The sequence below is a fragment of the Alligator mississippiensis genome, chromosome 1, assembly GCF_030867095.1.
Source record: "Alligator mississippiensis isolate rAllMis1 chromosome 1, rAllMis1, whole genome shotgun sequence".
NCBI classification, from domain to species: Eukaryota; Metazoa; Chordata; order Crocodylia; family Alligatoridae; genus Alligator; species Alligator mississippiensis.
In genome coordinates, this window is record NC_081824.1 from 162751010 (window position 1) to 162764205 (window position 13196).

The 13196-nt window shown below is 45.7% G+C and overlaps 1 protein-coding gene across 4 annotated transcripts in view; it reads left to right on the forward strand.

Annotated features, from left to right (window-relative positions):
- The first annotated feature begins 4609 nt into the window (after window positions 1-4609).
- SLC30A6 (solute carrier family 30 member 6) overlaps window positions 4610-13196 on the forward strand; it is a 38541-nt gene continuing 29954 nt past the window's right edge. Inside the window, exons 1-3 of one of the 4 annotated variants that reach the window (XM_006270017.4) lie at window positions 4610-4692; window positions 11181-11267; window positions 12840-12924. In XM_006270017.4, coding sequence (XP_006270079.1) covers window positions 4690-4692; window positions 11181-11267; window positions 12840-12924 — 175 coding nt within the window. In that variant the 5' untranslated portion in view covers window positions 4610-4689. Of the gene's footprint in view, window positions 4693-6651; window positions 6883-11180; window positions 11268-12838; window positions 12925-13196 lie in introns of those variants that run through there. The other 3 variants (XM_059716194.1, XM_059716202.1, XM_019500576.1) reach the window with 3 other exon arrangements.

A 13196-nucleotide genomic window follows, 5' to 3' on the forward strand; every position in this document is an offset into this window, starting at 1 on the left:
GTTTTGGGTTTTTTTCTGTCATCTTTGGTTTGGTTTGTGTTCACCCCCACCATTTTCTCTGACACGGTGCTGCCATCTTTGGGTATTGTACCCGGTTGTTGCTATTCTCTTATCTATCTTTTCACCAGGAAAAGTTCTTGCCCTTCCATTGTCTCAAGATGGATGACTTGGGAGGTGGGAGGGGGGGAGGCATGGGGGTTCCTGGGCTTAATGGAGCATCTGGCTTGGGCTCTTCATATCTTGTTTGAAGTTCTAGAATGGTTTCTGTTACACACCAGGTTCCTTTAGGTGTTGCAAACCAGGAAAAAAAGACTAATTAGACTCCACTTCGAGGGATAGAGTTAAAATGTGTTGACCACTTAAGTCCTAAGTTTTATTTGTTGGCTAGCTGCAGTTTGTTAGCTAAGTCTCATGACTGCCTGGACAGCCTTTATAGATTTTCATCTATAAATGTATTATCAAGGTGGGCTTATAACTGGACTTCTTTTAAAGAAGGCCTTTTACACCCCCCCCCCCCCCCCCCCCCCCGGTGTTTAAGGGGCATGCAGTATTTGAAACTTCACTGAAATCAGCTGTCTGCCACAGACCTTGGCATCCCACTCAGAGGCCACAGGGGTGATTGAAGTATTCTTGACCTGAAGGTTCCGTGTTCCCTATAAAGCAAATACCAGGCAGAGGTCTACAGTTTGAGAGAGACGTATTAAAGTTGGGGTTCATATCTCAAAGATTCCAGAGCCACCTTTATGGTACCATGGGTGCTCGCGCTCTAGCTCAACAGAAGAGGCACAACTAGCAGTCATTTGCTGTTTTAAGGCATTCTATGCTAGACTTTTAAAGGCTGTGCATCAGCCATCACTTCAGGTGCATTTACTTGTCATGGCTTTGAATAGTCTACTCTGTAGGGAAAGAACCACTAGAGACCCTTGGTGGTTCAATCCTCCCTGAGGTAGTAGAGGGACTCCATTCTGTGTAAGAGGTTATTGCTTCTCCCTTTGGCCCTGTCAATGGCCATTATAATAGATGCTTAGTGAAAAGGGAGAGCGCATATCAAGAGCTTCCAGGAGTTGAGTATTTGGGTGCTGCAGAGGACAAAACTATTAATACACCAGTGCTCAGGGTAGGGTGGGTTTGGAGAACATGTCAGGCCTTCCTTTTGTGGTATAAAAGGGTGCCATGGGCAACTTGGCAGACAGTACTATGAAGTTCTGTCAAGAATGGTGTACGGTCCTTCCTATTATGCAGGAAGGCCAAACTGCCCAAGGCAGTGGTGCATTTGTCCCTTATATACCTGTCTGTGATGTGCTTTCCTATCCTCCAGAACACCAAAATTAACTTGTCCTCAACATTTCATTCCTTGCATCCCATGAGTTGGAAGGCCAAGGATTCTATTCCCCAATCAATTGCAGACTAAGGTTATCTGAGAATGAACATTGTTTCATCAGATATTTACAGGAACTGCCAGTTCTACTTCATGTAAGGCCATGGTCTGTGTTGTGTATCTGATTTTGCCTTCGTTTTGTCACAGAGAACCTTTTATATGCCTTCCCACTTCTGCCTCTACTTCTAGGGGTTTGCCACAAGGTGAGATGGGATGCTGTATAGATGATCATGAGGGCTATTGCATGGCTGAGTTCTGGTAGTAAGACTTGCTGACCTCTAAGAGAGCTCATGGCTCTGCCCCTGGGGCTAAACTTTTTTACCCAAAACAAAGGGAAAATCCTTAATCCATATCTACATTCTCAACTTGATACTGGATGGATCTCAAGGAGGAAGTGTTATGCTCTAGATAGGCCAGGATTCCCTAAATCATGTTAGAGAAACCCCTCCCCTGGTGCTTCCTCTATAGACCTTATTAGAACATCTGCTGGGCTTCAAAGATGTAGGCTTGTATATCAGCTTGGCCAAAGTCCACTATCCCCCTGTTGAGTGCCTGCATGTACCTTCTCACTTGCCTGTCCTGAACTTGAGACTCAGCAAGTTTTCCCTCTGGTTAGATTCCTTTTTCACAGAAGGGACTTCAATCCTTGCAGCTCCAATGGGGCTGTCATTTAAGCCTACAGAATTTACACGGTCCTTGTTTCACTGCTCCATGAAAACAGATTCCCGGAGCTAGCACCTTGCCAATGAGGGTGGGTGAGATGCAAGCCCTATGATGATGATCTTGATATCAACAACCTTCTAAGTAAGTATCCTTGAATATTCATCCCAAGTTCTAGCTCAGATTTGTCACAGAAAGATGAATTTGGTAATTATCTTTGTTGGTTGCCAGTTAAACTAACGAACGTGATGTTTTTAGGTTTGAAGTTTTAGTTTTGATGTAAATATGAATGAAGGAGCTATTTATGCTTTCAGCTAATGTGGCAACAAGACAACTTGGCTAACTTGCCCAATAGCAGATGTCATAGCAAGTAGACCAGAGAATCCTAGTGCAGCTTTTAGAGCTATATCCTCAGAAGTATGGATAGCCTTGTCTAGCCTTCACTAGATGTTCTGCTGTTTCATTAGGTTTCAGCTGTTAGGAAATGGTAAAGTAACTCTGAGGTCTTACCTTCATCTATGAACATAAAACTCAGAAGGCTACATGTACTGCTTACTGTCAGTGGGAGACTTGAACTTCACCAAACTGGCTTCCATAGGGTGTTATTCCTGGCTATTTCCACCTCTACCCCATATATTTAATTTTTCCCCTAGCATCACAGGTAATATATTTTCAGAAAAGGGATTAGAAAACTGGAAAGTCCAAGGGCTGTGCAGTGGGGCAGTCTAATTAATCCCCTCTTATCACCTTTCATTAACATCCAATCATGTCTTCCCTCTAATTCAGTTGGTTAGTGCCAAATTAATTTGAGCTAGTAACAAGGACTACACACCAATGTTGATAAAGCTGGAACATAAGCTGCCTGTGAAAGTGAGCTCACACCTAGCTGATAGTGCAGACGCAAAACACAAAAGAAGTTCAAATAATAATGAGGCTATACAAAAACTTAAGCAATGGTTAAATACAGATGAATATGAAAGAAAAGTTCAAATAATACTATAACACCATTCAAGCAGGTACAACTAAAACTAAATGTGACAAGCTACCCTAACCCCCAGGACAGGCTGAATTGCTGGCCCCAACCTCCCCTACCTTACCTGGGGTAACCTGCCGCATGCTGAACAGCATGGCATAGGCATTCCCAGAGACAAGTAGGAGGGATGCCAGGTGTGCTGCTGCTATTTGTCCCTGGGAACCCAAACCTCTGTGCTCATATGGATGCAGCCCTAGAGAGTAGACTCCTATATCCAAAGGATAGTTATCAACGGTAGCTTAGTCAGGAAGGACATATTTTCCTTTTCCCCCCAACTTGATCCCTTGTTGTGACAGAGACCTATACAGATGAGGCAGTAGAATTACTTGAGGCAAAGAGAAATTGTACCCAAATGTAAACTGAGTGTCTCTGGGAGTACCTCCTGTAACCCGTCTAGTTAGTCACAGTCTAGCGTAGGCTAGAGCATTAGCCTGGTGCCTGCATCTTGCTGGGAACAGTGGCATAAAGTGAGAAATATATTTATAGAAAAAGTTATGATGGGGGGAGGAAGATTCCCTCCTCAGCCTTGTGCACAAGTGCCCCCATCAGCTGCCCTCCTTCCTGCTGCCACTGAGCTGTTCTCCAAGCCCATCCTCCAGTGGGGGATGGTCTCCTTAGAGAAGTCAGCTTCCTGCTTGGGTTGTCCTCTGTTGACTCATGAACCGAGGCCCTGGCTGTTGTGTTCATAGTTCCAATGTCAAGAACCTGCCTGATGCTTCTCAGTGGCATGGATCAGCTGTCTGCAGCTAGCTGGGCAAGATGGAGCCAGGATCAATCCTGGGAGAAGGCAGTGGGTTTCCTCTCACCTTTCTATTTCCAGCACAGCCCTGAAACTGATCACGGCTTTTGAAAGATGCAGACTCTGATTGAGGGCTTAATTTATTGGAGGGGGTGCAACCCCCGTGGCAGATTCAGCTGCTTCGTCTGTGTTGCTTCAGGCCTGATGGTCGCCCTACATGGAGGTTAGAGCTGCCTTTCTGAATCCGCGGGTCACCGACCCAAAGGTGGGTCCCAAGAATATCTGAAAGGGTCGAGAAGAAACTTGGAAAAATTGGTTCCCCTTTAGGAGAGAGAAACGTGGGAAACCGTGGTTTCCAACTGCAGGCTGCTTGGGGCCCCCTCTGCCCCACACACTGGGGGCGGGAGTGCGCGGCGCTGGGCAGGACTGGGTCCTGGCACAACAAAAGTGCAGCTCCCGGGCCACAGGACGGAGTGTTTTAAACGGCCGACACAGGGGTCACGTCACAGACACTGCTGCGGATGACGTAGCAGTCTGCGCCCAATCCAGCCCGCCCAGAGTTCCGCGGGGCCCGCAAAGGAGCCAGAACTAGAGCGCCCGGGCCCCAACGGCGCGGAGGCTGCCAATCCCAGCACACCTGCCCCCGCGCATGCGCCTTGGTACCTTCCTCGTGCGTATGCTCCTCGGTTCTCAAGCCAGGCAGGGGGCTGGGAGACGTCTTAGCGTCGCTTCCGGTTCCCGGCCAATCCAGGGCCCCAAGCGCAAGCTGCGCTCCGACCCTCTGCTGCCGCTGGGGCGGCCTCTCCATGGCAACGGAGAGGTCCGCCTTTTCCGGCCCCGCATGGCGTCGCCTCTTCCGGCGCCAGGCGCGGGACAAACATGGTGAGTTCCCGCCGGCAGCGGCGGGGGAGGGGCTTGTCCCGGGCCGGGGCCGGGGCTAGGCTCGCGTATGCCCCCCCCCCCCTCCCCCGGTGACGTGGCCGGGGACGCGGGGCAGGGTCAGGCGGTGGGCCGTGGGCCTGTGGAGCGGCTCCGGCCCACAGACCCGCCCCGCGCCCCTTGTCCGGCCGCACAGCGAAAACAGTGCGCAGCCTGGCTCGCTGATAGGTCAGAGGCGGTTTACTGCCGCTCCAGTGCTGCTGGCTGTAGTCCTAATTAACTCCTCCCTGCGTCCTCGTTTAATTCAAAGCCTGAATTAAACGTTAATGTAAGCCGGGGGGGTTTCCAGTAAACTCATCGTCAAGGCTGCAGGGACCTTTAGTGTATTCTCTAAATGGGGTTATAATCCCTTGATTGGAAAATAGGGCTGTTTGGAAAGGGATTATGGGGTACAGTTGATAGGGCTGGTGCTCCCAGCTGGTTACGGGCTGCGCCCATGGGGGTGGCAAGGCACTGGGGGTTTGGGCCTTTCCTAGCTCCTCGTTTGGAAATCTCAGCCAGTCTGTTAAAAACGTCTCTGTGTTTGCCTGTCTGTGTCTGTACGTGCGTGTCCTCCTTGGACACACATGTACAAACACTGCTACCACTAAAGCCTTGCTTGGGGGTGCAGTAGCTTGACCCTCTTCTTCCTTTCCTGCTGTCAGCCCCTCAAAGCCACAGCTGCTTCAGTAGCTCATAGGTGTTCCTGGTATGGCAGCTGTTCACAGTGTTGCTCCTTCAGCTGTGTCTTTAGCCTCTTTTAAAATATTCAAGCTCTGTCAATGTCTTGCTTGGCTGCCAGAGCTCTCCTGCAGAGTGCAAATGAGGAGAGGAATGGTTACTCTTTAAATGTATGTCTGAGGAGGTGCTGCTGTGGGTGTGTACGTGCTTTGTGCATGTGGGATCTTTGAAAGCTGTAGTCACTGGTGCACAGCTTTTGAATGAAATTCAGTGATAAATCAAGGACTTTTATTAGGGCTGACAAAAAATTAAAAAATGAATTGCAGTTAATCACGAGATGAAAAAAATGGTTGCAGTTACGTAATTTTGATTGCAATTTAACAGTAGTCAGCACCGTTCTACCCAACAGCCTAGAGCCTGCGTGCCCTGTGGCTCCTCTCTAGTAGAAGCAGCACAGAGCCCTGGCCCTGACCTGCCCCGCAGCTGATCTGGGCTCATGCCTGATGGAGCAGACCAGCCGGAACCCATGCAAACAGCCTGGACCCTGGCCCACCCTGTGCCTGCTCCAGGCTCACACACGCATGCTCAGCAGCAGTGTTGGTAACCAGGCAGAAGCTGGTGCTGGCGGTGGGAAGTGGCCCCTCTCTCACCGCTGCTAGGCCAACCCTTCTTGCTGCAGCCACCTGGAGGCCACACCCAGGCTGCCTTGTGGTTCCTGTGCACTGCCACAGCTGCCCTGCTGGGTGGCAGTGGCGGAGAGGAGCCATTAGGCAGCCTGGGCATGGGCGACTGCAGAAAGAAGGGCCTGGCAGCGGTGAGGAGGGAGGGCCAATGTTCCCTCTTGCAGAGCAGCAACTTCTGCCCGGCTGCTGCTACTGCTTCCTCTGCTCGGTATGGGCAGGAGGTCCAGAGCAGGCGTGGGGTTGTCCGGGTCAGGCCTGCACATGCGGGTTCTGCCGGTCCACTCTGCTGGGCTGAGTCTGAAGAGGGCACGGGACAGGCCATATTTTCCCCACCCCTGGTCAAAATGGGTGTGTACAATTAACGCTTGTTACAAAAATTAACACATTAATTTATTTTGTGTTAATGGCTTACATTAACTGCAATTAACTGACAGCCTATATCAGTTTTTCAGCAATTGCAGCATTTTACTCCACTACTTTAGCCTCAAAACTATCAGGCTTCAAACCATGCCTGTTTTGTAAGCAGCATTTCTCAACTCATGGGCTACAGCCCAAAAGTGGGTCACAAGAGCGTATGAAAGGGTTGCAAACAAACTCTAAAATTGGATCAACAAACTTTAAAAATGGATTCTCCTTTAAAGGAGAGAAATGTGGGAAACCATGGCTTTTTCCTTGCAGGCTGACAGAGCTCCAACCTGTGAGAGGCTGCTTGGGACCTTGCCTCCATGCCCCTCACACACCCCACACTGTGGGGAGTGGGGGGCAGTGGTTTGGGAGTGACAGACACTGGGTCGGTACTGGCTATTGATGTTTACAAATGGGTCCTGGTACAAAAAAGGTTGAAAATCACTGACTCCTTTTACCTACAGATGGCCACAGTTACTAGTTTCTGTTTGTGGGGTGGGGTTGGAGTGGGAGAGGGTTTCTCTGTAAGAGCTGGGTACCACATTGTTGCTTATGATATTTCTTCTCAACCAGGATGGGGAAATCCAGGGATACTTTCCTGAAGTTATCCCTGCTTGAATCGTTTTAGGGAGGAGCCTGGTTCTAATCAAATTGACCTGTAAACCTGGAAGAATGGGCATCAACTTCCAAGATGGGATTGGTGTCCAAGTCCTAGGCAGGCTAATGCTGTAGCTGCCTGCTAAATAACACCAAAGATCAGTACCGTCAGCCAGTGACCTGAGCCCATCAATACTGCCTTTAAACTGGCTGGTAACTCTTGCCCAACATGGGCAAGTTCAGAATACAAAACTAGTCCTGACTCTTGTTACTGAGTAAAGGAAAAATTTGCCCACTTGCTTTTCTTCTGAGTGTATTATCCTAATCCTGCTCATTCCAGGGAGGCAAATGGTGCTGGCTTAGTTTTCTTTTTGAACTGAGCCAGAATAATTAACCTTAGTGCTTAGGCCAAACAGTGCTGTTGACCACTGACTTGCACTGGCACAAGCATCAGTACTAGTGATAGAAACATGAATGGTACCAGCCAGTCTATTGTTAGAGAACACAGCAATGTTTCAGCATCCTATCACTATGTTCAGGGATACATACCTCTGTTCTCATGAAACTGAAGTTGTCCTAGTCATAGCAGTGCATATTTTTTCCTTTCCATCCTTCTACCTGGGAAATTGCTCTTCTACAGAGCACAAATGCTTGTCTTAGAGCATGTGAAGCATGGTCATAGACTTGGTCAGTCCTATGAGAACCAGGCTTATTCCCACAGTGATACATTTTAGTCCTTTTGGAACAAACTGGTGGCCTGTCTCTAAAGCATGCAAGAGATGATCTTTCAAGAAGGTCATACTCTGCCCCCTCATCACTTATCGGTTCTCTCTTGGCAGGCAGGAAGAACAGGAACAGCTTGCATAGGAGGAAAAGCATGTTTTGTGCCTCCTGACTAATACCATTATTTTTTTCCTAGAGATCTGTTATTTTCTCCTGCTGAAACAGTTTCCTCAGCTCCTGTATCAGCCATATGACTGTAAAGACTTCCAAAAATAGCTTCCCTGTAAAGCCCACACCCTCTGTTGAAGACTGATACAAACTTCTTGATCCACTGCATTATGCCATTCGTGCCAGAAATGCATTACCGATTCATAGGAGCATATTAGAATCTGAGAAGCTTTATGAGAGTTGCCAGTGACACTGCCTCCACCTGCTGAAAAAGTGGCAAAGTAGTGGCAAAGTGGTTCAAAAGGTGTTCGAAGAAGTTTTGTATTGTCCCAGACAGACTGAGGGGTTTTAGTAGCCTTTGTACTCAGTAAGAACACAAAGTAATTCAAGAACTTTCTACAGAAAAAGACCCAAAGAAGTTGATCTTGTTTCAAGTAAAACTTATTTGTCCCACCATTTCATCTGTGAATTGCAAATTGTCAAGTCATGGTTGCAAAATTGAGTTGTCTGACTTAGAAAGTTTATAGCCATTACATTAAATTGATGAGTCCACAAACTCCAAGCTTTCATAGCAGATCCTCCTTACAAAGTATTTCACAGAGACCACATTTTGGTGCTAGGAACAAATTTATTTCCAGCTGTCACTTTTCCATATGAATCTAACTTTTCATTGCCTCATTTTCTCTCTCAAATCCTGTACCTGTTCAGGCTAAAAGAAACTCCAAATCATGGATATTTTTAAGGTTTTTTGCACGCTACCTTGATAAGAAAAAGCCCCTTCTCTGGGAATATAATTGATGGCAAGCAGACAATAATTAAATGGATTACCAATATATTTTTATCTGCAGTCACACAGTAGATGGATCCTTCCTGTTGGTTGTGTCTACACATCGCCCTACATCGCCATAGCGATTGTGTGTATATACATGATCACCAACTGTGTTTCTGCACTGCTGGGTTGGGCAATATGGCAGATCTGGCTGGCAGCTAGACTCCATTTCCCAGTAGCCCCTCCCCACATGGCTAGGGCCGTTCTCTATGGAGACTCCAGCCATTATGCTGTGATAGTGCAACACTGGGGTTCCCATGGAGACCAGCCCTAGCCTTACTAGCATGGTGCACAGCAGGGCAGGGGGCTGGTCCAGAGCTGCTGGGATCTTGTGATGGGGGCAGCTTGGTCTGGGGCCAGGGCAGAGCCATGATCTGTCACCTGCACACTCTGGGCAAGGGTGTACAGGCAGCAGATCATAGCTCTGTCCCAGCTCAGGACCACGCTGTGACCTCTGCAAATAGCCAGGGCAGAGCTGTGATCCGCTGCCTGCATGCCTCTGTCCAGAGTGTGCATGTGGCAGATCATGGCTCTACCCTGGCCCCGGACCAAGCTGCCCCTTTTGCAAGATCCCAGAGGCTCTGGGGCAGCCCTGTGCCCATGCTCTGCCCAGCACACCCTGCCAACGTGGCTGGGGCTGGCCTCCATGGCAACCCCAGCCTTGCACTGCCACAGCACAGCGGCTGGGTTCTCCATGGAGACCAGCCCCTGCCATGCAGGTAAGGGCTGCTGGGAAATGAAGTCTGCCTGCCAGCCAGATCTGGTTCACAGGCCAGACTTTGCCTTGCCCCTGCTGTAGCAGCGCACTCCCCAGATATAGCATGGCTCTATGGTAACATAGCGGCAAAATTTAACCTTGAGCTGTGTGCACAACACGGTAACCATCTGTACTGCACCATGCTTTAGTATAGTATATCCAAAAGAAAGTACTAAAGCATGGCACCATAGCAACATCGCCATGCGGCGATATGTAGACGCACCAGTTGAAAATCAAAACTTGTTCCAGTAGATATCAAAGATGCGGCTTGTAGGCCAGATCCAGCCCATTGTCCCACTGTCTTGCAGGCCAGATGACTAGCAGCATCAGTATGAATTGCTCTTGGAGCTGCAGCAATTCATGCTGCCACTGTTCATTCCATCACCAAATTTTCAGTCCCATGGGCCAGATCCAGAGTGCAGAGCCATGTCATCTAGCTTGTGGGGCTGCCTTCAGTTGGAAATTTGGTGATGGGACAAGTGGTGGTTGCCACAGCAATTCATGCTGCTGCCGTTTACCCCACTAACATTTCTGGCAGCCTGGGGTAGCCCTGTAGGCAAGAAAACAAGGACCCCTGCTGCAGGTATGCTCTCTGGTCCTGTGGAGCTGGACAGGTTTGACACCCCTAATCTAAGCAGGTTAGCATCCCTAATCCTTATTGATTTCAGTGAGCAGTAGGTGGTTTTGAAAATCCCAGTTGGTCCCAGCATGCATCTTTAGGTGCCTACAGATTTTGGAAATCTGGCCTAGCGTGACCAGAAACTATCCCTCTAATCATTGTCTACAGTTAATAAATCCACATTAAATGCAAAACTTTTTGATGAAGAAAAGTTGTCTCTCTAAGATATTGGAAATAGTTTTATATAATAAAAACAATACAAAATGCTACTTTTGAACATTTTTTAATGAACTTGCATTCCAGTTTCCATACAAGTGCTGTTTGACACGTACCGAGTAAAAATATATTGTAAATCAAAAATGAAAATGATTAACCACTTTCTTACATAATGCAAATATAAAAATTAAAAATCTGAATAAAAGTTTAGTAAGTAACTGTGGTATACTCTTAGCAAGAAATTAATATAAAATTTAGTGTAAATGTTGTACATTGGTTGCATATATATATTTTTAATGCTTTTCTACCCAATGAGAAGTTCATTCTTCAGGAAAATAATTAAAATTTACAAACCTAAATTAATTTTAATTATTTAAATAAACATTTCCTGCTTGTTGATTTAAATTATTACAGTGGGAATTTTAAGTTGGATTTAGATCGATCCACCCTATTGAGGAAGAGTAGGTAAAGGTTTTAGAGACAAGTTAGACAAGCACTTGTAGTTTGATGCTGTTACTGCCTGCTCTATTGCAAATCATGGGATCTCCCAAAGCCTACTTGAAATTATCTGCTGCACTGTTTGCTTCCCTTTGCTGAGTAAGATTTAAAATAATAGTTCTTGGTACGTGTTTATTGGCATATTCATTTAATCACACACATTTCTTTCCAAAAAGTTCCTGAGAGAAATGTAAGTAAAAAAAAAAAAAGTACAATTTTTAAGTTTTGAACAAGAAAAACACTAATTTTTTATGGTTTTTTTTTTTTTTTCTAAAGGGGACAATACATCTATTTCGCAAATCACAAAGATCAGTAGTTGGCAAATTAACACAGGAATTTAGATTGGTAGCAGCTGATAGAAGGGTAAGTTAATTTAGTTTTTGTTAACTGTATTTTAAAAAAGTAGTTGTAATCATATGTAAGTGACAAATATATTCTTAACTTTCCCCAATAATGTCAAGTTTGTCCTGTCCTGACAAAGCTCTCTTTAGGACATTTTGATTTTAAATTGTTTTGGAATATTCATGTGTTGTGCATTTGTCACTAGATGCATCTTACAGTAATCACAGAACTGGAAAAAATGGATGAAGATATTTTAGAATAGACAAAGCACAGATTGGATTTTATGGGTGGGCTGAGCACTAATATCCCACCTAATGCTTTATGCAACTGTTAACTGCAGTTGCATTGTTTTTTGCTGAGTTTGTTGAAATTTTTGTTGAGCTTTTATGGTATTTATTACCATCAATTCAGCTGCTTCATAGATAAGAAAACAAATATGTCTTAATCAAGTAGCTTTATAATACTGTTATAACACAAGTGGCAGTTACATGTTCTGTCCAACTCCCATTCATTTCTGATAGAACTGAATCAGGACCTATATCCTCAGAAACAAAAAAATGGACAGCAATGATCATGGTACATGTAATGCCTTAATTAAGAGTTTAAGATAAGTTTCAAACTTAGTAAAAAGAAATTAATGTTGTTTTTGCAAAACTGTCATATAAATGTACCAGCCTAGGCAGAAAATCTACCTGCTCTTTGCTTTGAGTGATTATACTTAAAAATATATTATTTTGCCATAAAAAAATAATTACTTTCTCATGGTGAATGGATAAGTAGAATTTATCAAGGCTGCCTTAAACACTTTAAAACAGGTGTCGGCAGCGTTTTTAGGTAGAGTGTCAGAAATACCCACACCCTCTATTTGTAAGATGTTGGTGTGCCGGGGCAGACAGCAAAGGAGTCATGAGGGGCTAGATCTTGTTGTGGCAGTGCAGCTCTGGCCCCCTCTCTACCACCTGTCCCAAGGCTCACGTGCCTACCACAGTGCCCAGGCTGTTCACAGCAGGTGGCAGGGAGGCTGCAAGCAGCTGTACTGGAGTCTGCAGACCCCTGGCATGGCTTGTTGCTGGCGGCAGATGCATACACACCTTGAGGTGAATGGGAGGGAAGGGGTTGGGACTGCACTGCCACAACAAGGATTGGGCCCCTCATGGCTCCCCTGCCATCTGTACCAAGGGCTGGTGTGCCAAGCAAAATACCTTCATGTGGCCCTGTTTTAAATTGTAACTCCTACATTCCTTGCTTAGATAAAATTCGATTGTGAAGTGTGGAATTTTGGCTAGGTGAAGGGTACTAGGTTGTGCTCTGTCTAAAGTTGTTCAATAACTGCTGAAGACTTCATATCTCTTCTCCTTATAAATGTGCACAAATCCTCTTAATATTCTCAGAGAATTGTCCCTCAGATTCTATATATAACAGTGTGACTTTTGTTGTAAGAACAATGGATTGAAAATAAAATGCTATTTTGCTGTGAACAGTAGCTGTAAAATTAGTTTTGTTTTTATTTAATGTTTGTCTCTGGTTCTACTAGAACAGTAGGGACTTTACAAGTTAAAATGTGGTTAATGATGTAATTCTTCTAATTTACAGTCCTGGAAGATCTTGCTGTTTGGTGCAATAAACTTAATATGTACTGGTTTTCTGCTTATGTGGTGCAGCTCTACTAACAGTATAGGTATGTAGCTGTTCCTGCATCTAAATAATGGTTGGCTGTTACTGCATTTAACTTTACAGTTTTAGCATAATAGACAAGCAAGGCCCAGTGTATACTAGTATTATTTGGCTGTGCAAATGGCTTCACAATTTATCCCTTTTGAGATTTTGCATAATCTGTTTAGTGTAAAACTCCTCTTTTATAGGGTTTAGAATCTGCATATCATTGGCAGCTTCTTAAACTTCCCAATTTTTGCTAGCACTTCTGATGCTTCTATGTCTGACAGTCCTTTC